At 42.2% G+C, this 25,184-nt stretch overlaps 1 protein-coding gene across 5 annotated transcripts; it reads left to right on the top strand.

Moving 5' to 3' along the window:
* On the top strand, positions 1 to 24,677 carry rif1 (replication timing regulatory factor 1). 5 transcript variants are annotated; one of them, XM_039600019.1, is made up of 37 exons: positions 1 to 198; positions 672 to 729; positions 1,615 to 1,749; positions 1,836 to 1,914; positions 2,005 to 2,101; positions 2,279 to 2,409; positions 2,569 to 2,663; positions 4,308 to 4,497; positions 4,639 to 4,731; positions 4,908 to 5,046; positions 5,135 to 5,286; positions 6,131 to 6,245; positions 6,348 to 6,527; positions 8,029 to 8,139; positions 8,922 to 8,984; positions 9,650 to 9,750; positions 10,032 to 10,118; positions 10,204 to 10,277; positions 11,620 to 11,800; positions 14,586 to 14,693; positions 14,792 to 14,941; positions 15,212 to 15,311; positions 15,395 to 15,684; positions 15,779 to 15,981; positions 16,149 to 16,242; positions 16,324 to 16,455; positions 16,682 to 16,824; positions 16,912 to 17,001; positions 17,093 to 17,147; positions 17,484 to 20,103; positions 20,218 to 20,384; positions 20,474 to 20,602; positions 20,680 to 20,766; positions 22,592 to 22,707; positions 22,818 to 22,968; positions 23,059 to 23,182; positions 23,308 to 24,677. In XM_039600019.1, exons 3-37 carry the CDS (start codon positions 1,634 to 1,636, stop codon positions 23,595 to 23,597), a joined length of 7,053 nt encoding a protein of 2,350 aa, XP_039455953.1. In that variant the 5' UTR covers positions 1 to 198; positions 672 to 729; positions 1,615 to 1,633; the 3' UTR covers positions 23,598 to 24,677. The 5 variants fall into 5 exon arrangements, with proteins under 5 accessions (XP_039455953.1, XP_039455951.1, XP_031614937.2 ...); XM_039600017.1 differs by having other exon boundaries at positions 1 to 167; positions 17,484 to 20,384; XM_031759077.2 differs by having other exon boundaries at positions 2,282 to 2,409; positions 17,484 to 20,384.
* The last annotated feature ends 507 nt before the right edge of the window (positions 24,678 to 25,184 follow it).

The raw sequence follows: 25,184 nt of genomic DNA, 5'->3' as shown, positions 1-25,184 counted from the left end.
GTCGGCGTGGTGGTTTGGCGCCAGCAAATTTCGCGGGGTAACAGCACAAGACACAGAAAAGGAGGCTGAAATAGGAACCATTAAAAGCTGCACTTCACAGAAAACAATCCAGACAGTGAAGCGCGGTGGCCGCTGAAGTGAAGCTTATTTGCTGCCGTCGGCGCTGTGTATGTGTCCCTTCTCATAACTCCGACCTAGGTGAGCAGTGAGTGTCAGCAGCGGGGACGCGCTGTGTGTGTTGGCTCAAACAAACAAACCAACAAACAAGCAAGTGTAAACAGTCGTTTGCTTAGCCATGCAGGTTTGTGTTCTTGTTAGTGGGGCTAAATAAGGGCAGATGAGCAGGGACGTTTTAGCCGCAGTGTCGTCTGCCTGTGTGTGCGCCGGCGCGAAGGCAACTTTGCTAGCCGGAGACTCGACGTTTAGCCTGCTAGTGATGCTAATTTGTTAAAGCTAGTTAGCAGGCTGCTAATTGTTCAATCACGATTCAGAAAATGTATCCAGAGGTGTTGATGTGTCAGTTCAAAATAGTTGCTCTATTTGTGTAGAATCCATCAGTGACATTAGTAGCGAGACACTGACAGACTGATTTGGGGAGGCGTTTACATCGCCAGCTAAAGCGAACATGTGTCGCAAGCCTGTACTTGAAGCCATTCTTTACTGTGTTACAGCTGTGTCTACAGTGGCGGGTGATCGCAGCTTCACCTACCCTACCTACTTCTCACTGAGGTACGTAAATGCATTTTTTTTTTTACTTGTGATTATTTTGCAATGTGACAGTTCTGGGGTAGAAGCCCGCAGTTATAAACAGCTAGCTTATGCAGTGTGAAATATTCAGACAAGGAAATTGCCCCCCGGAACCCCTCATCACACATACAGACACACAAAAACTAAATTCAAGTGAAAATCATCACTAGTACTAACGATGGAAAATTAGATAATTGGGATAAAAATATGTCAGAATATCAGTGATGCAAATATATGGCATTGACTAAGGTCTCCAGATATGGCGTCTGCCAGTGCTGTGTCACAACTGTGTCAGTTACAAATTTAACTTTGTATAATATTTATTAGCACATCCAAACCCAATATCTGAATGAATGAGAGATGTGTTTACAGATGTGTTAGTAAAGATGAGTAGGAAATAAATGTGAGTTCTGAATGGAAGCTTTTATTTTATGTATTCATGTGTAGATTTAAAAATTAAAAAACAAAAGCTAAAAACTAGTCTCCATATAGCTGGAGGGCAAACACATACCCTCAGGTGGTAAATGAGAACCGTGGTTGAAGAGAGACACAGTGGATTGGATGTTGCTGTGGTTTAAAGACAGTGAAATTGATAAACTCCAGAGTCAAACAGAACAACAGATGTTTGGTTTAAATGAACTGGTTGAAGATAAACCTGCACTTTTGGGATTTTATTGCAACTTTGAGTCTGAATTCTACTTTTTCCATTGAATTCTGACTTGAGTTGTCACTCGGCTGCACTTTTCAAGAAGATTCTGATCTAGGGCGCATAAACTATAGACAGTCTATTACAGGGCACTTCTATAAAAGTTTCTTTTCATCCATTTTCCTGATGTTTCTCCTTATTTTCTGCTACTCCTCTTTAAGGGCGAGAAGGTGAGTAATAATGATGGCGACGGCAGGGCCTCCGAGCACCTCCAGCTTCCTCCCTCTCCTCGAGTCTCTGGAGGACAGCACTGCTGGACAGTCAGAGCAGACAGATGCCTACCTCACCATCGCCAAGTAAGTTACTAGCCCCGGTATGTCAGAGTTTGACGTTAGTTAGGACTAGACCGCAAGTGACAGAATATTCTGTTGTTCCTGTACAGTCGGCTCAGTGGAGAGGAGGGGCGCCAGTTCCTCCCTGCAGTTGAAAAGCACTTTTCTCGCTTGGGTAAAGCCATCTTGGTGAGTCCTCTGTGCACAAAATTGTAGGAAACTTGCATTTTCCATGCTTATATTTAAATTTTAAGCCTTATTTTCTTATGCCACTTCCAGGCTCACATAATTAGTCCAAATGCTGAGCTGAGCCAAGCTGCCTTACAAGCCTTGGGGTTTTGCGTATACCACTCTCATGTTGTCTCTGGAGTGTCAGGTAACATCACGTGTACATCAGATAGCATTTGTGTCTTGCAACAAAGAAAGAATTTAATTGCACAGAGAAATGCTTTTTCTTCTTGTACATATGACAATAAATGCTTTGAATCTTGACATCATCACTGCAGATCTGACTTGGCCAGATGGAACTGTTATTTTTGTTTGTTTTTTGCAGAAGTCTTTGCAGCGGAAATACTGTCAGCACTTTGCTCGCTGGTGTCGAAGGCGACTGATAAGAACACTTGCACCAGGGCATTGTGGGTGATTTCCAAACAGAGCTTTCCTGCAGAAGAAGTCGCTAAAAAAGTGAGCAGCACCTGAACCTTATGTGCTAAAATTTCAGAAAGCATCGCTGTTACTGAAAATGTTGTCAGGTCAACACTGCTGAAAATGTAGCAGTGATTTCAGGAGCAGAGGCGTTTCCAAAGCTGCTGTATTGATCCACGTTGCTTCTTCTACACTCAGGTGCCATCCATACTGGGAACACTGGAGAGCGTTTGGAAAAGGGAGGACATCCACTCTGTGGTAATGGAGCATGAAGCCTTGAATGTCATAATCAGGTAAGATTTATTTGAAGCCAGACTTCTGGATAACCAGAGTATTTTATTCTGCCCTGTTTTCCTTTAATCATGCTCTGTGGGACATTCTCACTTTGGGTTGAGGGAAATAAGATAAGATAAGAGATAAGATAAGATAATTCTTTATTGTCATTGCACAGTCATACATAGTACAGTAGTACAATGAAATTGGAAAAACTGTCCCACGTCGGCACTACATATAACACAACACCTACACGATATGACACATCACAACGCAACACAAACAACACAACACAGTATATTAACTTAGAAATAAAAAAGAAGAATAAGTGTTATGTGTATTGCACACTGTTATTATTGCACATTAATTATTATTGCACCTTGTTATAAATATAAATATTATTATTGTTATTGTTTTAAACATTGTTACTCTTAAAAAAAGTCCAGGCAGGTAGCCAATCAGGTCAGCTATTTGCATTGATTAGGGCTATTGCCCTGTTGTAAAAGCTGTCCTTGAGTCTGTTTGTTCGGGACCTCAGCAGCCTGAACCTCCTGCCAGACGGCAGCAGCTTAAACACCCGATGTCCTGGGTGTGTACAGTCTCGTACACACACCCATTTAGGTGACATTTGTGTGACACAAATGTCACACAAAGTGAAATATTAACACTCCCTGCAGCTTTCTAAAATAAGTAATTTTACATGATAATGAGAAATGGATTACAGGTTTTATTTCAAAACCCCAGCATTGCTTTTTAGTCTGGATAAATAGAAGTTGCCAATGTCCTTTCTTTAGTTGTCACACCTCTTTCATGTTAGCCTCTTGTGGAAGAAAACAAAGTCATCTGCTTTTAGTGCTATTGCTTACTGTAATATGAGCAGGTAAATTGTGCATTATTTTTCCCCCTGCCGTGGAAGGCATGTCAGGGGCCTTTTGACTTTTGGCATAGACCAAGAAACATTCTTTCTAATGGCCAAAAAGTCCAGCTGTGTAGAAATGTGGCAAAACAATCATTATGAACACTTTATGGATTCAGTTGCTTGTTTGAATTCCTTGTGTGAATACACATACTTGGTCAATAAAGCTCATTCTGATTATTGGTTACAACATGAAGGTAATTTTGGAACTTATTTTCTTCATTATGGCCAGAAGGCCAGAAAAAGAGGAGAATAGCTAAGGTTGATTACCGTACTGCCATATGAGCATGCATGCATGAGCGTGTTCCTCAGTCACTTAGAGCTACCCCTCACTCTTCACATCCAGTTTCAAAACGCTAATATGGCAGTGGCCACACAAAGAAGCTTCACAGTGGGACTCTGTGTGGACCAGAGCTCTGACTGCAGCTGATCGGCTCTCGCTGAAGTGCTTCACAAACATTCAGCCAACTCCAGCAGGGAGACAAATTGCACATTTTGGATAATGAATGTTCCCCCCAAGTCTGATGTTACAGCAGTGGTGGCATTCTCCACTGCTGCAGCTTTCATTTTAGATCTAAAATTCTAGATTGTGTCATTACAGATTTTATTGGTCAGCTTCCTTTATGTGTAGACAGATTCTGCATAGTCCTGTCTTATTTGAAAGTGTGGCCTCTTTTGTGTCATTGGTACTGCACATGGACAGCTAAAAAATTTATATTGGAAAATGAGATGACCCTGGTGTTTCTAGGATGCTGGAGCAGGTGCCCACCCAGATGGGCGAAGGAGCAGTACAGTGGGCAAAGCTGGTAATCCCTCTGGTGGTCCACTCTGCATCAAAGGTGCGTCTGCGGGCCGCCGCAGCCATGGAGATGGGCATGCCCCTTCTACTGGAAAAGCAGAATGAGGTGTCTGCTGTTATTGAACCAATGATGTCCACAGTGAGTAGTCTAACGTCTTTATGGAGTTTTAATAAAAACTGGTCGCTTTCATGACTTGGTGCTTGGTGTTGCTTGTGCTGAACGCCTGCCCAGATGAAAGGGAATTGTAATAATCTCTGCTCAACTGTCTTTGTGTCTTAGAAACTGATCCCAGAACTGCAGAAACTTTTCATGTCCAAGAATGAAACAAATGTCCTGAAGCTGTGGCCTTTGTTTGTGAAACTGCTTGGGAAGGTAAAGTCTGCATATTTGGTCTCCGATATTTAAATAAATGAGTGTAACTTAGTAGTCATTGCGTCCAGAAATTCTGAGAAAGGCCTGCTGGTTTTGCTTAAAACTTTGGAATTCCTTGTTCTGTTTGAATGATAAGAATGGCCTGATCAGCCAAGTTAACTGTGTCTCCTGCACAGTTGCTGCACAGAGGAGGCCCCTTCATCAACTCTCTCCTGCACCTGGAGGAGCTTGGTTTCCGCAGCTCGTCTCCTACCATTAAGAAGATCGCCTTTCTTGCCTGGAAGAGCCTCATTGATAACTTTGCTCTGAATCCAGGTGAGCCCCATTAAACTCATCCTGTGTTTAATAGGAAGTTCAGTGGTCAAACTGAAATTTTAAACCTATACCCTTGGTGCTCCCAAAGACATCTTGTGCAGTGCCAAACGTATGAAGCTCCTGATGCAGCCGCTCACATCCATCAATGTCAGAACAGAAGCCCTGCTCCTCACCAAGGTGGAGGTGTGGTGGTACCTGGTGATCCAACTGGGGCCCAACCTGTCACCCAACTTTGATCAGGTTAGATTCCCAGTTTGTTTATCTAGAAAAAACAAAGATTATTTCACAGAATTAATTTTCTTCCTTGCATTTCTGCTTCTGTGGCAGAGTGGACTGGCTGCAGCTCCCCACACTCGTCACACTGATTTGCTCTGTTCACAGTAAACTTTGTCATACATTGTTCCTAATTCTCTGACTTTGCAATTTTTAGTGTGTGATTGCAGTCACTGGTGAAGCTATAGGGTAATTTTTCTCAATAATTAGTCATGTTTAAAAGGTACTGCAGACTCAAGCTAACTGACACTGAGGTAATAACTAGAGATCTGTTAAAAGTGATTGTAAGTGTTTAAGTGTGGGACAATTACAGTAAACACTCAGACATCCTGCACTGTGCTTATTAATTTATTTATTTATGCATTTATTTAAATGCACCTTTTTCCAAATTCTTTTTCCAGTTCAACAACCAGTCTAAGATGAGCTAACCTTCAGTAGTACCGGAGTTGGGAACTTGGCCCTCTTTCAGCAGTAGATACTAGTCCCACTTTAATACTTCATACACATCATAGCTGTATAATAGTGTAATCAACTCTTTGGGTTTATACATGCTGCTATGAGTCAATATTTAGACATCTTGGTAACAGAGTTTACTTATTCAACAGGGAACAGTCACTGAGGTCTTTTTTTTTTTTTTTTTTTTTAAAATATAATTTCATGTAACAGTACTGCATTCTTCTTACTTCTTAATTCATGCAGAGACAACTTTATTTCCATCTAGTGACAGCTAGTTTACTAGCTTGTCAGTTTTTCCTAACGCGTGATGAAGTGTGAAACTCTGGTGTGAGTGAAGTGTTTCTGTGTCTCTCAGGTTTCTGTACCTCTGCTCCAGTGCACCATCGGCTCCGACTCCTCTTCTATACCAGGCACTCCTTCCAGAGCTGTCGCCCAAAATAGTGCTGCTACTCCTGGTACACCCAAGACTGGTATGGTTACTCCTCCACATGTAATACACTAATCCAGCTTACACAGACACTGATGTTGCGTTAGAGTGAGTGCACTGATGTAGTGTTTGTTTCTGTCTGCAGCAAGTGCTCCAGGCTTCAACAGCCCAGCCAACACATCTCGGATGAGCCTGAACTCCAGCATCCAGCTTGCCTCCTCCATACCGTCGATCCAGCTGCTCGGACTAGAGATGCTGCTGCACTATTTTCGAGGTCCAGAGGTTGTTGCGACTGCAGCAAAACACAAACTCCTCCTGAGTCTCGGTGGGTTAGAGTCACGTTTTCTGCATTAACCTGCTTTATAGTTGTTCCTTCAGGCTCCACACAGGGAGGTGCAAAGATAAACACAGTTTCTAAAGAATGCGCCTTTTAAACTTCAAATCCATTTTCTGTTTCATTTTCTCCATTGCTCTGTCCAGTTCCATTTTGGTCTTTTTTTCTGGCAGTGGGGCCACAGGGAAGAGACACTGTTTTACTGTAGATGCAGAAATGTCCCAAAAATGCTCACGTGTCTGCAAATCTGTCTCCAAGTGCAAATTTAAAAAAAATCATTCACAGGAACACAGACAAGAAGATCTCACCCAGTTTGGTGTTTAAATAATAGGGCTGGGTATCGTCACTGATTTCTAGAATCGAATCAATTCCGATTCACAAGGTCCCGCATAGATTCGATTCAATTCGATTTAAATCTGGGAAATTTTGACAGTCAGAAATATTGTAATTCAGATCAGTACATTTACATATTTTTGTATCTATATAAAGGAAGCTGACACACGCAAGTCTTTATCAAAGGTGTGAGCAGCACATCAGATGCCTTTGTGTCAAAGTAGCTGAAGATAAAACACAGAAAAACATGAAGGTAATTTTCCTGGCCTGGGATTTTATAAAAAATATTCTGCAAAAACGAAAGAAAACCATTAATCAACATATGAACATTACCTCTGACGTTACAGCGGTGTTATTAGAGACACGGCTAAGTGTTTTGCATTTTGCATAATTTTAAAAAGTTTAAATTGGTTCAGTATTGAACAGCAGAAATGAGGTTTTCTTTTCAGAAGAATGTAAAAGGGAAAAAAACAGCGGCCAACAGCGCTGTAAACAACGGTAGACTTGTGCGTAACAAGCAAGCGAATAATGAAGAAAACAGATTTTTAGACGGGAAACTGTTCTTGAAGTACAGAGAGAGAGAGAGAGAGAGCTGTGCATCGTGGTGGAAGCAAAACAGGAAAAGTCAGAGTGATTTCATAACGATGTTTACGTGAAGCGTAGTTTGGATCTTCTTTTGCTGCTGGTTCGGTCAATATTGTTTGGAGAGAGATAAAACTAACAGCTTTAGAATCGGCGCAAAAAGGGCATGAACACAAAGCGCGGACCCGCCGACAGATCAGAATCAGCGAGCTGTCGGCTTTCAGCCCCGACCGTGTCCGTGCCGTCGGGTGAGAAAGGCGACATCTCACTGATTCTGATCTGCGGGTCCACGCTGTGTGTTTACGTCTTTGTGCAGAATCCGTGTTCCTGCTCTCATTTACTGTCTTAGCTGTTTGGTGGTTGTTGAAATTTTGTGAGATTTCACCTGAGATTCTGGCATTTCGGGCAAAATAAATTTATATTAAAAAATTGATTCAGGATTTTAATGAATCGATTTCACGTTATTCAAGCCAGAATCGATTTTAATCGATAAATCGATTATAAAAACCCACCCCTATTAAATAAGTACTTGAGTTTAGTGCGTCTCCTCTATACCTCTAATTGTTTTTCTTTGTAGAGCCCCTGATCCACCCGCTGCTCTCTGGTGCTTCCTCCTTTACTAAACATGCTGCTGTGCTTATCTCGAATACCAGAGATGGCTTCATCAACATCGGAAAAGATGCTCCAGGTAAACCTCACAGAAACATCCACTGACTGACATTCACCTCGACTTTGATTTGGAGATGAATTTTCAAAACTTTCCTTTTTTCGTAATGTTGTCACTTGGAATCCTGATGTTAATGAGGAAATCTTTTTAAGATGAGGAGTTGGAGAAAGGAAGCAGTGTTAGGGCAACAGGGGGAAGTACCTCTGTGTCCACAATGCAGTTTTATTAGACTGGCCTTATCCAAACCCAGAATGTTCAGAGGAAATGGTAAATGGACCAGTACTTGTATACCACTGCAAGTTGTCTAATCTATTTGAGGACTCATGGCACTTTCTTACTACTTACTACCTTTCTTTCATTCATTCATTCATTCATTCACACACATTCATACAAGCCTTTTTTCCCCCTTCTTTTTTAAAAATAATTCCAAAGTGTTTCTATATTAACAGTCAAACACTCGCATTCTGATGGATGCATTGCATCACATACAACTTGGGGTTCAGTATCTTGTCCAAGGATAGTTTGCACACCAGAGGAGCCAGGGATCAAACTACTAACCTGCCGATTAGTGGACAACTCAGTCCCCCTCCTGAGCCACTTCAAAGTCTAAACAGTCACATAAGGGAACTGCTAATCATGTAGGTCTGTGATAAGAGGTCTAAAAGATCTCTTTGTCACAGACTGTTGAAGGATTTGTTGGAAAATAAGGTGACTGATTGCTTAAACCTGAAACCTGCTTAAACCTGAAACCTGCTCTCTTAAGTCCATATAAACATAAGATTATAAGCTCTTTTCTCCTGCAGAATCTCTTCTGATCCTCATATGGACAAGTCTTGTCCGGTTTGTTTCCCTGACCATAGAGTCTGGTAAGTAGTGAAGGTACCTGATTGATTTGACAGTGAAGCTGACTAGTTTGTGTGTAACGTTTATGGTGGGATAATCTAAAATGTTTAATTCATTCATGTTTGCATGTATTTATTTGTCTCGTTAACAAATGTAAGTTAGATTTGGTAAAGAAGTAACAAAGCATGCAGGAGTCTTTATGCACACAGAGGTTAGTAATCATTCATCTTTGCTGGCAAAACTGTGGCAGTGATTATCTGCAGACATGAAATAAGTGGACAAACAGAAACGTCAGCAGTTTCCACTGCTCTTTGTTATTGTTGTAGTTAAATAGGTAATCATGGGTTAAATTTCTAGTTGTGTTGTGGCTGCTGCTCAGCAGGGTGGGCTCTTAAAGTCATGGGTCTGACCTCAAAGCGCCACATAGAGCACTCAGATTGGGTCTGAGCTTTGTTCCATGGGAGGACGAGCGAGACCTCACTGTCCTCTTCTGCCTGACCCTGTCACATCTCATCATCAGTTTAAGTTGGAGTGTTCAGGTCTTCAGTCTGGACTGCTGTGACAAGACTTCAATTCTGAGGGGATCTGTCCCCAATGATGACTCTCGTCTCATCTCAAGCAGGGCCTGAAAAGACGACAATATTGATGTTGGACTCGCTGCTGAATAATACTTGTGCTCTGTCGTTAGGCAATAAGAAGGAGCGACAGGGAAGCGAAGTACTGACACTGATGCTTCAAGCTTTGCAGAGTATCATCGCCTCAGAATCTCTGCCTGCAGACAGAGTCCTGGTAAGGTTATGCAGAAAGCTTTAAGACTGACTCACTCACTGAAAATGTAACCAGAATTAGTCTGTTCATAAGAAACGCAGAGCTTTACAGACTGTCACTTATAGAAATGGTTTAAGAAGCAGCACCAAAGGATAGTGTTTTATGTCAGACGGTATCATTCCTTGAGCTGTTTCTGAGCTTTTTACCTGTTTTAATTTGCTGCTTCTTTGGGTGTTGTTTGTTTCAGTGCTCAGAAGTTGTTACTGCACTGACTGTTATTTTTTTTTTCTTCTTAACCTTAGGTTCTGTTTGAAGCCACAGTGAAAGGAATTCCTCAGCGAGTTCTCAGTTCTGCATCTTATCAAGTGGGCAAGATGGACGTGCTAAATGTGAGTGCTTCATGGTTCAACGATTAGCATAGCTCCATGGAAGTGCTTACACAGAATGTTGCTTAAATGTTGTTTAACTCCTCAGGGAACACCTGCTCTCTTCCTCCTCCTCCTCCTCTATGACAGCAGCATGCTTCCAGCCTACGTTGAGGATGAGAGGTGGGTCTACTACTTAGTTTGATTCTCATTCCACAGGAACACAATAAAAGATACTGGTAACATCTTGTGCATTACTTCCAGTAATTTTACTGAAAACTGTATAAACTGGCGGGAAAAAAAACAAGACAGTTGGTCACTTAGTGAGGACCTGCTACAAATGGTAAATGGACTGGTTCTTACTTCGGGCTTTTCTACTCTTCCTGAGCACCATACATACAAGCACTTTCTATGATTAAGTGCCTTCTATCTACCATGAGAGCTGAAACGGCTCACCTGGCTCCTTTCAGTGTTGAGGAGACGAGGCTCTACTTCAAGTCTTGAGTCCCAGCCAACCTTCGATGGAAAATTTTTTCCTTCTTTTGAGTCTGAGACCTCCATTGTTTTGCTCACCACTCAGAACTCGTGACCACAGGTGAGGGTAGGAACGTATTAGACTTCTAAATTGACTGGGGTGGCATCCGCATCACTGCTCCAGTCCGTCCGTCAATCTCACGTTCCACTCTCACCTCACTGGTATACTTAAAACAGCTCCACCTGGGGTAGTTACTCATCCCTGACCCAGAGCAGGCACTTCACCCTTTTCTGGTCTCAACATTGGGAGGCCCAACACTCACTACAAACAAGTCTGACTTACTGGTCGCAATACAACACAAGCTCTCGCTATGGTTGAACAGGGATCTAATGACCATAATGGGCCAGACACCCCATACTCCTGAAGCACCCTCCACCAGGTCCCAATAGATGCTCCTCCCCTGTTGTGTCCTCCTGTGGACGCATCAGTACAAGTAATTATAACTACCTAAATTCAAATGAAGTGTGCTTTAATTTTTCAGCATGTCAGCCACTTCCTCTATCTGCCGGTGGTACTTACCGTGCGGGGGCTTGTCCTTCCACGATGGTTCCTCCTCTTTCTTCGGTTTATGCTGCCTGAGTTATTCACTGAACATGCAGCTGGTTGTGGCCATCTTCCTGATGTATTCGTGGATGTTCATCGTCTCATCCTGGACCGTGGTGCTGACACTCACCAGTCCCCAGCCTCCTCCTTTCCGTTTAGCATACAGCCTCAGGGTTCTGGACTTGGGGTGAAACCCTCCATGCATGGTAAAGAGCTTCCTTGTTTTGATGTCAGTAGGTTCGATTTCCTCCTTTGGCCAGCCTATTACCCCAGCAGGGTACCTGATCACAGGCAGGGCGTAGGTGTTGATAACCCGGATCTTGCCTAGGGACCCTTACTGGATACAGACCCCACCCTGATATCCAGTTGCTTGTATATTAGATATCTATGTATGCACACACTCCCATCTTCTTTGCTTAATGCATTGCCTCCTGAATCTGTGTGCAGGTTTTATCACTGCCTTCAAACGCTGGTCAGCTGTGGACTGTCGGGTCCCACCTCCCCTCTAGCATTTGCAGAATCGTTGTTGGGTGCCATCAGCCGCAGCGCCGCCTCTCTGCAGAACAAGGAGCAGCTGCTGAGAATGTGGAGCGTGGTCGTCAGCTCCCTCACTGACATCGTCACACAAGTAGGAGCAGGATTATTGACAATCACTGCTGTTGTTTAGTAGGGACATCTCAAATTCTTTGTTTCACTTTGTCTGCAACAAGTCAACTTTCAGAAGACAATATTTTTACCTGTCTGAATGTTGAAGTTGTAGTCCAGATTTTACAGGCTTGTTTGATCGGCAGAGGGGTTCTAAGTTCTAAGCAACACATTAGCCTGCCTTATAGCCTGCCTGTGTTCCACTTTATGTGTTATACTTATTTTGAGGACAGGAGGCAGCACTGTTTAGACAAATGTAGTGGATAAACTAGATGGGGCCAAGGATCAAGTATCAACTCTGACACTAACCACTAAGATTGGAGTTTTTACATTTAGTTTTACAATAACTAATGTAGTACAAGAACTTTTACCTAAATTGAGAGTAGTCGTTGTAGTATTGGCAAGTAAAACTTAAGCTGATTTGGACACAGCTTAATATTTTGCTTTACGTTCTGCTGTATGTTACTCTAAAGAGGAACATTTTTCCAGGTGACTCTGAGTACTTAGTTTCTCAAATACACAACTGCCAAAGGCATGTTTAAAAAGGATTACTTTTGATAGGGTCAAGGTTATTTATTATCCTTTCATAATATCATGACACTGTTAGTTTTTATCTACCTGTGTCTGTGTGGTTTCTTCCAGCTTCCTCCCACAGTCCAAAGACATAGATGTTAGTTAACTGGTGACTCTAGCTCTTTACACATCTGGGGGAAAATTAAAGTGTGTAGAATGAGGAATGTATGACACTGACCAATTTTCTTTTCTGATCCATGTTCCAGTTTAGGTTTAAGGTTGCATCTGCAGCAGAGCATCAAACCGACAATTTACAGACAGTGATGAAATGCTTTCGTTTACAGTACCTGGTGAACATTGTATATGTTTTAAAAAAACAAACCAAAAGTAAAACCCACAACATAATTCTCCAAAGCTGGAAGCAACTTTAGGGTTTCCAGTGCAATGGTGGAAACCCTGAGTATGAGGAACAAAGCCTTGCTTGGTGGCCCACTTATTAATATATGGATGTGGAAAAATGCAAGTTTAAAAACAAATAACTTTAGAATATACACCGCGTTCCAAATTATTATGCAAATTGTGTTTAAGTGTCATAAAGATTAAACAAGTTGTTTTTCAATTAAACCCCATTGATGGAATTGTCTCAGGACTCTTTGGATGACTGAAATCAATCTCGGACACCTGTGATCATTAGTTTGCCAGGTGAGCCCAATTAAAGGAAAAACTACTAAAGAAGGATGTTCCACATTATTAAGCAGACCACCATTTTCAAGCAATATAGGAAGGAAAAAGGATCTCTCTGCTGCTGAAAAGCGTGAAATAGTTGAATGCCTTGCACACGTAATGAAAACCTTAGATATTTCACGAAAACTTAAGCGTGATCACCATAATGTAAGAGATTTGTGGTTGAGTCAGGGCACACATGGGTTGGTGCAGATAAAGGCACAATGAGGAAGGTTTCTGCCAGACAAATACATCAGATTAAGAGAGCAGCTGCTAAAAGGCCATTACAAAGCTGCAAACACATATTTGAAGCTGCTGGTGCCTCTGGAGCCCTGCCAACATCAAGGTGTAGGATCCTCCAGAGACTTGCAGTTGTGCATAAACCTTCTATTCGGCCACCCCTAACCAATGCTCACAAGCAGAAATGGCTGTAGTGGGCCCAGAACTACAAGAAGACTAATTTTCAAACAGTCCTGTTCACTGATGAGTGCAGTGCAACCCTGGATGGTCCAGATGGATGCAGTGGTGGATGGTTGGTGGACGGCCACCATGTCCCAACAGGGCTGCAACGTCAGCAAGGACATGGTGGAGTCATGAGCCAGAATCACAGGGAGAGAGCTCGTTGGCCTCTTTAGGGGCCCTGAAGGTGTGAGAATGACCTCTGCAAAGTACGTGGAGTTTCTGACCGACTACTTTCTTCCATGGTAGAAAGAGAAGAACTGTGCCTTCTGCAACAAAACCATCTTCATGCAAGACAATGCACCATCTCATGCTACAAGGAATACCTCTGCATCATTGGCTGCTATCGGCATAAAAGGAGAGAAACCCATTCTTCCCTGACCTCAATCCTATTGAGAACCTTTGGAGCATCCTCAAACAAAAAAATAAGAGGGTGGGAGGCAGTTCACATCCAAACAGCAGCTCTGGGAGGCTATTCTGATATCCTGCAAAGACATTCAAGAAGAAATTTTCCAAAAACTCACAAGTTCCATGGATGCAAGAATTGTAAAACTACTATCACATCCCTGCAGGATTTAGATGTGTCCTTGAGGTCCTGTGTTAATATTTAACTTGACCTGTTGAGATGTTTTTGATTGAAATAGGCCCTTTTGATTTGACATAAGGGTCCTATGTATTTAAAATTGATCTGACAGTAAAATTGATCTACTCATGCTGCAAATTCAACAAATGACCACTTTCAATTCTCTACAATCTATAAAATGTTTTGAAACTCTGTGTGCGTAATAATTTGGAACAGTGCATTTTAAGGTTTTTATTTTTGAAAAACATACTGTTTTCATTGGGAGTTTTGTTGAGTAACATTTGAATTATACTCTAATGGTTGATGACTCGAAAATTATGCTGACTGTCATTTGAATCGACTATTTAGGAAAATCAGAGAAAAATATCATTTGCATAATTGGAACGCAGTGTAAATGTTTTTATTTTTGTACCTTAACATTCTGTTAAGGTCTTATTTAACAAATGTAACACCAGCGTTTAACTTCCTTTGACTCTTTTGCTTTTGACAGACTAATGAAGTGAACCAAGGTGACGCTCTGGAGCACAACTTCAGTGCCATGCACTCTGCCCTGATGCTCCCCATTACGCATCTCTTACACGGCACACCACTGCCACAGGTCTGGTGCAAAAGGAACAACCATAAAGAAATAACAAAGTCGTGCTTTCCATTCAGTCAGCTTCAATGACCTCATTCTCATCTCTTTAATTTCTTCAGCTGGCTCAGAAGTCGATGCTTTCTTCATGGTCCAAGCTCTACAAAGTATTTGCTTGCTGCTCTGCATTGGTGGTCACAGCTGAGGAGAACATCTGCTGCGAGGAGCTCTGTGCAAAGATGGATGCTACAATAGACAGAGAAGCCCTAAGGGTGAGTACACAGTGACGTATAAACAGCTTTACATAGAAGCTTTCCAGTAGAGCCAAGTATAACAAGCACAAACCTTAGCTAGACTTATTTTTGGTCCATGTTCCATAACAAATATGGACAAAAAATAAACATTTTCATAGCTGTGAATATTTGGAAAATAAGCTAATTCATCAGTCTGTCATGATATAAAAAATTTCCACATTGGTGAGAATATTGCTTGTAGCCTTTAGAAGAACTGTAGTCTGCCTCTGAAGTGGTCTGATCCTTCAGGTTCCTTCGATGTTGAATGCCGTTGCCAGTATCCTCCATGTCATGGTCGAGTGTGTGGACTTCTCTCCATACACGCCTCAGTTTCAGCAGAAGCTTAAGTGTAAGAACTGAAACGAGCTTTACTTCATCTTTTATACAAATTACACACATGCACTTAGTTTCTAACCCTGCCATTTCTTCCAGCCCCCCATACTCCTGTGAATTGGATGCGAAAGAGGAATAAAGCCCTGGGCAACCTGTCTATGTTCCAGTCCCTGCTGGTACAGTGTTTGGAGGTTTATCTGGAGGACCCTGAGACTTCCTCTGAGGCAGCAGGCTCGGCCCTGGTGTCCGTCCTTTCTACTCTCTTCACCAACCTTGTTCTGGCAAATGTTGTCCAGGAGGCTCTGAACTCTCTGATTCAACCCCTCACTCTCCTTTATAAACATGCAGCCAGTGAGCCATCCAAATTCACCTCACAGCTCCTGGGAAAGGTGGGCTCCTCATCAGCTGACAAAGTAGGTTTTTAGCATTTATCATTTTAGGGTTTAGTTTTAACGTCTGTCCTTTTCTCTTCCCTTCCTACAGTTGGAGAAGCTTCTTGGTGAGGTTTTAAACTGCTTGCAAAGCCGTTCCTCTCTGGCCTACAATGATGAACTCCTGGCTTTGCTTTCTCCTCTGCTTTGTGTGGTGTTTCCGCACAAGAACAAGCACCTCCACACCTCAGTCACCCAGTTCTGGAACTCTACCTTTGCCAATGCAGTCAGCCTCACGTATCCTGATGAGATGAGGTGATTGTCTTCATTAATTTTTTTTTGATGAGTTTTATTGCATTTAAAAATTGTACTGCTATGGAAAAAATACCCCTCCAGAGGCTCCTAGTCCCTGCAGGGGCATTCCTATGGTTTTAAGACCCTAATGTCGCTAATATTACTGTAATATCTTTTTAAATAAACAGGCCAGTACTGAGCCAGGTGAAACAGAAGACCCCGATCATTCTTCCTGGCTTCGAGGTCGTCAGTTTTCCCGATGAGCTCAGTGGACAGTATTCAGTGAGTTGCCCTAGTTATCTTTGTTTTTCACTTTTGTGATCTCAGCTTTATTCAACACTTTCTCTCTGTCTCCGTGTTCAGAGTGAGAATTCTCAGTTGGAGACAAAGCTCAGCGGGATGCCGGTTTCATCTGTGGGGAAGAGGGACTCGCTGCTGGGAAAGACTGCTGAGCTGAAGGAGAGGAGCTCAATGAAGACCAACAAACCAGTTTCTGTAAGTTTAGAATCAAACTCGATAATTTCCTGAGGGACATGTTGGATGAAATAAACACATGGGGGGGGGGAGACATACTTTGAGCCTCAAATTAACCAGCCAGCTTATCCATATTGAGTTGTTTAGATACTCATATTAAAAACAAAACCTCAATTAGACATGTTATAATTAATAATCCTTGATTGTCGCCCTTATCGCAAAACTGATTTCATCTGTTTCTCTTAAGACAAAACTGGACTTTGGTTCACCCAAGCCACCACGCAGGGAGGTCTTGGAAGAAGAGGCATCCATCGACTTTGTGTTCATTCCTCCTGAGGCGAAGGAGAGAGTTCTGACAGAGCATCAGAAAGAGGTGAAAAGGACTAAAAGGTCAGGTTTCCTCTCTTTAGTCTGTTTTCATTTGCTCATTTGGATTTCACATGATTGGTTATGTAAAGCAAATGCTTTTTGTTAAAGAGTTGACATTCCTGCCATGTACAACAACCTTGATGCCTCTCTGGATACCACGGCCTTCACACAGTACACACAGAGTCAAGAAGACTCTTTGTAAGTTCTCAGAATCACAATAAATCCTTGATCCCGAACAATAAAACATACTCAGAATTAACAGAGAATTTATTTATATTTTCCTCCACAGGGACAAATTGCCAACTGAACAAGTCGATGTGGTAAACAAAGAGACTACTGGCAAGGTAACGAAACACACAACTCCAGTCTGGTTCAAAGTTCCAAGTCTCCACTTGGGGGAGGGGGTTGATTCGATGTTTTTGGAGCAAGATGTTTGGACAAGTCAAATGGACATTTTTAGTTGACTACATAAGCTGACAGCAATGAGTACATACAGAGAAAACATAGACATTGTTTTGTTTTTTTTTCTTTTCTATAGGCACCAATCAGCTCAACATTGAAACCAAACTGTGCAATTGCCAAATGAACACTATATAAATATATTGATAGGTTAGTTCTGGTGTACATCTGTGGAGAAAGTTGATAACTTTTATATTTTTTGTTTCTTTTACTTTCCTCAGATGGACACTGAAAAAGAAGAAGATGCTGAAATTCTAACGAAAGAGACTCAAGACTATGCCAGCCCAACAGATGCAGAGAAGTTGGCAGAAAATGGCAAGCAGCAAGAGAATATCCCAGAGTGTGCAGATGTTTTGATGGAGGAGCATGCAAAGAGTGACGATAGGGGTGAAGATGTAGACAAAGAGTCTAAAGAAGCCACAAGCCCTAACATCTCTGCCTCATCCGATTTGGTTTCAGGGACTCCCCAGAAACCCAACAGTCGTCGTCAGTCTTTTATTACTCTGGAGAAGTATGTTGAGGGAAAACCCGCCAGCCCCAGCACTGCATCCTCATTTACAGGTCCTCTTGTAAAGATATCCAATAGCCAAGAACCCTCTAAAACCAGCAAGACATCAGCCTCTCAGGATTCACCTCCTGTCACTTGTCCAAACTCTCAGGATTCCCAATCCATTCAGACAGGAAAATCTAACTCTCAGTGCTCAGTTAACAATACCGACGAGTCCCCTCGAAGACCCAAAGACTGTAGAACAAAAACTGAGCCCGTAAAGCTGACTGAGAGACTGTCTAGTGACTCGATGGAGGATGAAAATGTCATCCCAGATACACAGACTGAAATGGAGAGCACAAAAAGAGCTTCTATTTCACAGGAAATAATTCCCTCAAGTCAGGAAGAGGAATCTCAATCGGCGCTGGAGGATTCTCAGTCCTCTCCAAGTCAGACATCTCCCAGTGAACCCAGACGATCTGGACGCCAGAGAGTCAGACCTCAGCTCCCTGGAGAGGACCCTGAGGAACGGGAAGCCAAATACTCACATGTCAAAAGGAGACGTTCTGGAGAAGAGCCTATCAGTGATTCTCCAAAGTCTCTGTTGATGCAGAGCAGACCAAACACAAGAAGTAAGCAAGCTGCAGAGGATACAGGTAGAGAAGGATTGCGCTCAAGAGCTCAGAGGGACTCGGGTGAGTCGAGCCAAACCAATTGTCAGGGTAGAGCTCGCAAGAAGATCAAACTGAACACCAGTTCACAGGAGTTACTTGATAAACCTGGGCGTAAAAGGAGAAGCACCAGTGAGTCCAGCCAAACTGATTTAAGATCAGACAAGCAATCACAGGATAGGCTTAGTCGACAGAGCAAAGCATTCAGTGATGAAGATGGATTGGAAAAAAAAGTTTTACCTGACACAAAGGAGTCTTCCCAAACTGCCACAGTTGAGCAAGTAAACCAGATTGAAAAAGACAAGGAGTCTGATACAGACTCCCAAGCAGTCATTCTTTCTCCTCAAACTGGCGGTGAGTCCCAAAAGTCAGAAAACAATGGCGAGAAACAGAAGGACTCTGAAATGGTTATTTCTTCACCTCAAGTTAAAGGCCAGTCGCAGGAGTCTGAGCCTATTGGAGACGCCAAAGAGGATTCTCAAGTTGTCACTACTTCTCCAACTAATAAGTCCCAAGTTGGCTCAAGCACAACAAATATTTTAGGCAAAGAACTACTCAAGGATGAAGACAAGGAACTAGAAAGTAGAGAAGACTCTCAAGTGATCACACCTTCGTCTACTGATAGCCCCTCTAAACGTAGATCAAAAAGAAGTAAGGTATCGTCTGAAGTATCAGAATCTGAAGACAAAAATGATGATACAATTTCATCAGGAAGGCAAATGAGGTCTAATTCTCAGGTAACAAATTCTGTAGTCAGCCAGGCAGACGCTCAAAGTGGAGGAAGGACTAGAAGGAGCAAGTTATTAGAGGAGCAACTAAAATCAAGTCCTAGCTCTACACCAGAGAGTTCTCAGTCATTAGATCTTTCCAGTTCAGAGTCCTCTCAAGGCAGGGGCAGATATTCCAGACGAAGGTCCTCTCCAGCGTTAATGGCAAGTATGGAGTCCTCAGAATCTGAATCCTCTGAGGTCAGAGAAAACTCAGTCATTCCCAAAAAGAAAAGAGGGAGGCCCCGAGCATCACTTCAGAGACTTCTTACAGTCGAATCGAAGGACACTATTGAGAAAGATATGGAAAAGGTTGACACCGATGCCTCTCAGGAGTCGGATAGTCAAATCACCGAAGCAAAAGAAGTTACTGATTTGGAGGAATCAAAGACCCAAGATTTCCCTAGTTCTGAGTTGATCCAGCATACAAATACAATTGAAGCTCAAAGTAAAGAAGAGTTGCCAATGGAACTAGATGATGTTCTAGGTCCAGAACCTCAGGCTGATGACTCAAAGCAAAGGACTGTGCCAGCTAGTGAGACAGAGCAAAGAGACTCTGAAACAAATGGTGATGATCCCACCACACAAAATCACACAGGGGACTTGGAAATGATTGAATCTGTCGGGGTGTGTGGTGAACAGACACTCTCACCTCCTAATGAGGCAACGCACAGTGTGCAGGTCAGGGAGTCACCAGAGGAGAAAGCTGATGAAATGGTGACAGAAAAACAAATGTTGGATTTAAATTCAGATCCCCAAGGACCTCCTGAAGAGAACACGGACATGCAAATGGAGAGTCAAAAAGTTACTGGTGACCTTTCAGAGGTGGAACAATATGCTGCTTCAATCCAGCATTCAGAGGCCAGTGCTGAGAAAGAGACCACTCCACCACAGGAGAATGAAAAAGATGGTCAAAGTGAGACTGTGGAGGATGGACAGAATACTGCCAGCACTGATGCTTTGACTGATGTTTGTAACACTTCATTGCAATCAGAACCTACAAGTAAAGGCGATTTTCTTGATTCTCCAGTGAAACAGAAGGACCTGGAGACTGTAATGGCTCCAGATATTGGACATAGTCCCAGCAGTGGCAAGACCAGAGGTACCTGGTCTCCCTCTGCTTCACCCTCTACCAGTATTCTTAAGAAGGGCCAGAAGAGACCACTGGAAGTGGACACTCCTTCACCTCTTGTTAAAGTGAGTGATGAACGCATTTTGGTAAAATGTATTTCAAATGAACATTGGCTTGAAATATTTGTAACTTTTTTTTTTGTGTTGACTTGTAGTCCAGGCGTGTGTCCTTTGCTAATCCAATCCAGCAGCAGGAAACTGCAGACGACATCGATCGTCGTAGCCCAGCCATCAGAACCAGCTCGCCTAGAAGGTCCAGGGTTACCAATATTCCACAGCCAAAGGTATGTTTGAGCATCAGTGTTTGTAATTGTGATATTTTACAACCATGCAAACGCTGATGGTCTTCTGCTTCTTTTAGCATGTCACTACTCCAACAAAGGGTTTGATGATACTGAGTCCTAGAAATCTTCACAGCCCAGGTTACAAGAGCTCCAAGAAATGTCTGGTAAGCACACAAATGTGATCTTTCTCACCAGTAAGGTGCCACACACAAACAACATTTTAGCCCAGTGTGTTCTTTACTTCTAAAGCTTAGTTTCAGACTTCTAAAAAATACATGTTGCTTTTCTTTTGGATTAAATGGTGCCAGTTAGCTGTCCGGGTAGCATGCTGGCTGGTCAGGTACAAATATGAAAGAACTTTAATGTACCAATCATATTTTCTTCTTAAACGAGTTCAGAAACGAGTGCTGTTGCCATTGGAGATTATTAATACTCACGTCTTTAATAGTTATTGATAACGCTGATCTCTCTTTCATGTCCCTGCTTTCTCCCCTCATCCCCAACCAGACTCGGCAGATGTATTATTGTAGGGTCTTCACCTTCAAGCGACTGTTGTTGGGATTTGGCACTATATAAATTGAATTGAAAAATGTAGCCTCAGGTCCATTTAGTTCAGATGGATTTCAGTACCCATCCTTACAACTGGGATGATTCTGGAATAGGGCTGCCACAAACGATTATTTTGATAGTCGACTAGTCACCGGTTATTTTTGCGATTAGTCGATTGATCAGATCATGCATCCATTGGATGTAAAACGTACAGCTTATTGCACCACTATGTGTCTTCTCTTATATAACCATCATTAGCTTACAGCTTGAAGTGTTTCAGGTATGTGCTAACTAAAAGTAAAAACAGATGATAGTTTATTAAACTTTGGATGAAATTTGCAGATTGTTTCGGTGAAGTTTAATAAACTGAGCCGTCTGCTCCTTGCTGTCTAAAATATAACAGAACACTGGAGTAACTTCTCGACTATCTCACACTTCTGTTTAATCAGTTTTCTGTTTAACGTTTATTCATCTTTGTGAAAACTATAACTTTAATCTCAGCCAAATTGATTTACTCAGGAACAAATAAAACGCTGGAAAAAGCCAAACAATAACATTTTTAAGTTATCTGTGGCTTATATATCATGTTTAACCTGAGTAGCGAAAGACGGCGGGGGTTTGAAAATGGTGTGATGGGAGTTTGGTGTTTTCGCCGGCTCTACTGAGCCTTGAACCCCGGCTAGCTATCGATCCGGTGGGAAACAGACGTCTCCGAAAACATTGGAGCACTTTAGCAAATATGTGGTGTCTTGATAAACCGAGCAGAAGAAGTTTACACAGCTACATTCTCGCCTGAAAATATGTTAAAAGTTTACTTTGTAGCCCAGAAAGAGTAATATTAAAACTACGTAGCTGCCGCTATTGTTCCCATCCTTCAAATTTGGGGAAAAGGAGGACGCATTTGGAGGAGTCTTCAAATTTGCACAGCCTTTGTCGTGTTGCTGTAACGTTATCGACCTACAAATGCAGCCGCCGAAGGATGCGGCCCCTGAATTTGGACACGGCTACGATACCGGACACTGCTTCTTCTTCTTCGGGGTTTAACAGTAGCTGGCATCATTGTGCTTGCAGTGCTGCCATCTTCTGTTTCAGTCCGTTATTACACTCTTAAATCCTAATACTTATTCCTGCGTCTTTTGGGATCTTACAAAGCTTCAAACCACATGTCGACTATTAAATTAGTCGTCGACGATTTTGAAAGTCGAGGTAATTGTGACTAGTGGACTAATCGTGGCAGCCCTAATCTGGAATCCTGCATGAGGCTTCACTTGTGTTTTTAGAATATTTTTTGTTGTTTTCTTACCAGAAAGAGAAGGAATGACCCAAAAAACACTGGCATAGGTCCAGAATTTCAGTCATAGTAGCATTAACATCTTGATTATTCCAGCTTTACATGGGTATCAGACTTCATCCTAATGGTACATGGAACTTTTTTGTCAGATTTCTGAAATGGGCCAGGAACCTCGACCTGTCTCCAGAGACTGCATCTACCCTGCCCTGGTTGGCTGCTCTACACCTGTGGAAGCTGTGCTGCCTCAGATATCCTCTAACATGTGGTGAGGACAGCACGGGGTTCACCAAAGGAAAATTTTGGTCAAATATTTATTCTCTGTTAATCTCTGACCAAAGTAACCAAAACTTATTTAACCTTCAATCTTCCTCATAGGTCTCGAGGTTTTGGGCAGCTTGTTCGTGCCCGAAATATTAAAACGGTCGGTGACCTCAGTGCACTGACTCCCAGTGAAATCAAGACTCTGCCAATTCGCTCCCCAAAGATCTCCAATGTGAAAAAAGCACTCAAAATCTATGAACAACAGGTACCTCAGCAGGCTAACGCCACCCAGCACTAACACCAACATTATTGCAGCATTTCCACATGTACCTGACGTCTGACTGTCATTTTCCAGCGTAACGGACGGGGCGGGGATGAATTGAAGAGTTTTGATGAAACTGAGATGATGACTTCTGAACTGGAAGAGACGAGTGCCCCTCAAAACACAGAAGAGGATAAACCCTCAGGCGACACACTGGGTATGTAATAACTTGAATTATATCTGTGACAAGTTAATGTTCTGATTGATGCCATGCTAATGATCTCTTGTATAAGTGTTATCGGTTTAGAATTACGTAAACAGAATTCCTCTTTGTGTTTGTAGCAACAGAGCTGGTGGACGAGCCTGTCTGTGCAGATCAGAGACCTGAGCAGGATGCCTCTGGGAATCGGACACCAGAGACGCCAGATGGAGATGAGAAAATTGAATGCCAGCAACCCCGAGACAGTCTGTCATCAGAAATAGAGGGACTGTCCTGCAGAATGACACCACAGGAACTGAGCGTCTGCTCACCACAGCAGCTCGTTGAGATGCATGATCAGTTGGGAGGCATGATGAGACGTGTCGTGGTTGAGCTGCAGACTCGCCTTTGCCAGACAGACGGCAAACACTGAAAGAACTGAAGCATCAGACGGCTGTATCCGTTATGAAGCACACACCGAAGGGTTTCAAGGACTCTGCAACAAAAGATACAAATATTTGAGAATGGTTTAATGAGCCCATTGTACAAAGAAGATTTTAGGGTTTTAACTTAGTATCCCTTTCGGGGGGGCAGCGGCGTTTCCCTCTCACTTGAAGGACTTTTTAATAAATGCGAGCATCACATTTCACATCATCTCTCATGCTATGCTTGAGGTTGGGTTTATACATTTAAGAAACACTGAAAGGGATTCACAGTTGCACAGTGAGGATTTTTAATAGCTGCAGTCTCCACATTTTATATTTCAACTTTCTCTGCACATTCTTTTAAAGGACTGAGACATTTATAAAGTAATTCAATGTTCCCCATGTGCAGCTGAAGCCTTCATGCCTTGTACATATGCTTTCCTCCCATGTGCCTGTTCTCCAGGCTGATAAATTCTTCTGTGTTGTGATGTTTTGTAGTTTCAGAGTTTCTTTGCCTTTTGTCATCTCACTTAAATATCCTGTTGGGTTTTTTTTTTTTTTTTTTTTTTTTATGTAGACATTCAGCACTTCATTCTTTGTGATTTTTATTTTTTTTTTAATGCTTAAATAAAATAATTTGAACATGCTCATTAAATCCTTAAACCCTACATCTCCTTCTGAAAAAGTACAAAGATATTCAGTGCATTTCTCAGTTTTCTTGACATGTGTCCACATTGGTTGCTGGTCACAGTAAAGTTTTCTGCAGATTGCTGACTTGAAACAAAAGTCATAGCATTGAAATATACTTTTAAATAGTAGTACTGCTTATTTTGCCTACCATCTCATTTCACACTTGCTTCTATTATGGGATCATAGCCGTTGATATGCTACTGTTATACATTATTGCAGTTATTGGTTAAAAGGAGGAGAGGAAAGGAACACTCTTAAATCCACAATTTTCCAGCTTTTAAGTCTTGGCACAGGCATCATTTTAGCTTTTCCATTTGGATCAAACTGATCTGTTAATATGTGTAGTATTTTTATCAATATGCCACACAGATGTGTGAATTAAAGTTAATGATCTCTGCTGTATGCTCATGTTGTGTTTTTGATATCAATCTTTGCTGGAAATTCAAAATGCATCAGATCAGCACCGTCACTTTGAGTTATTTCCAAGCACTTCTATCCACGTTGTAAATGTTTCTATGTCCCTTTGCTGCGTGTTGCACCTGATGACAAATCCTGACCCACCATAGTAGCCAGAACACTAGAAAGAAGTTATAGAAAAAGAGCTAGCCTTCCTCATAATGCTCTTCCAACAACCCTCTGTTCTTCTCTACAACACATCAGATTACAGGTAAACACACCTGCCCCTACATGGCTTCACACACGATTCAGGCCCCACTAATCCAAATGAAAGTGCTTTATGCAAAGGAAGATATAAAGAACCTGTCAAATAAAATACTTTGATCTTATATTATTATTATTTAGGTTATTCTCAACAGGGATGCTAGACAAAAACGGCGTTTTCTACAGACAGCTTAAATACGCTCTCCATAGTGAAAAAAGAGCACCCCTTCCCTTTGTGTTAGAGT

Source organism: Oreochromis aureus, linkage group 16, assembly GCF_013358895.1.
Source record: "Oreochromis aureus strain Israel breed Guangdong linkage group 16, ZZ_aureus, whole genome shotgun sequence".
NCBI classification, from domain to species: domain Eukaryota; kingdom Metazoa; phylum Chordata; class Actinopteri; order Cichliformes; family Cichlidae; genus Oreochromis; species Oreochromis aureus.
This window is presented reverse-complemented; position numbering and strand designations above follow the sequence as displayed.

Bases quoted from the DNA above. Each gene is read 5' to 3' on its own strand.
- rif1 (XM_039600017.1), top strand. From the start codon at position 1,634: ATGATGGCGACGGCAGGGCCTCCGAGCACCTCCAGCTTCCTCCCTCTC. The intron at 1,915-2,004 runs GTGAGTCCTCTG...TGCCACTTCCAG, and splicing joins GCTTGGGTAAAGCCATCTTG to GCTCACATAATTAGTCCAAA. The intron at 10,119-10,203 runs GTGAGTGCTTCA...TTAACTCCTCAG, and splicing joins GCAAGATGGACGTGCTAAAT to GGAACACCTGCTCTCTTCCT.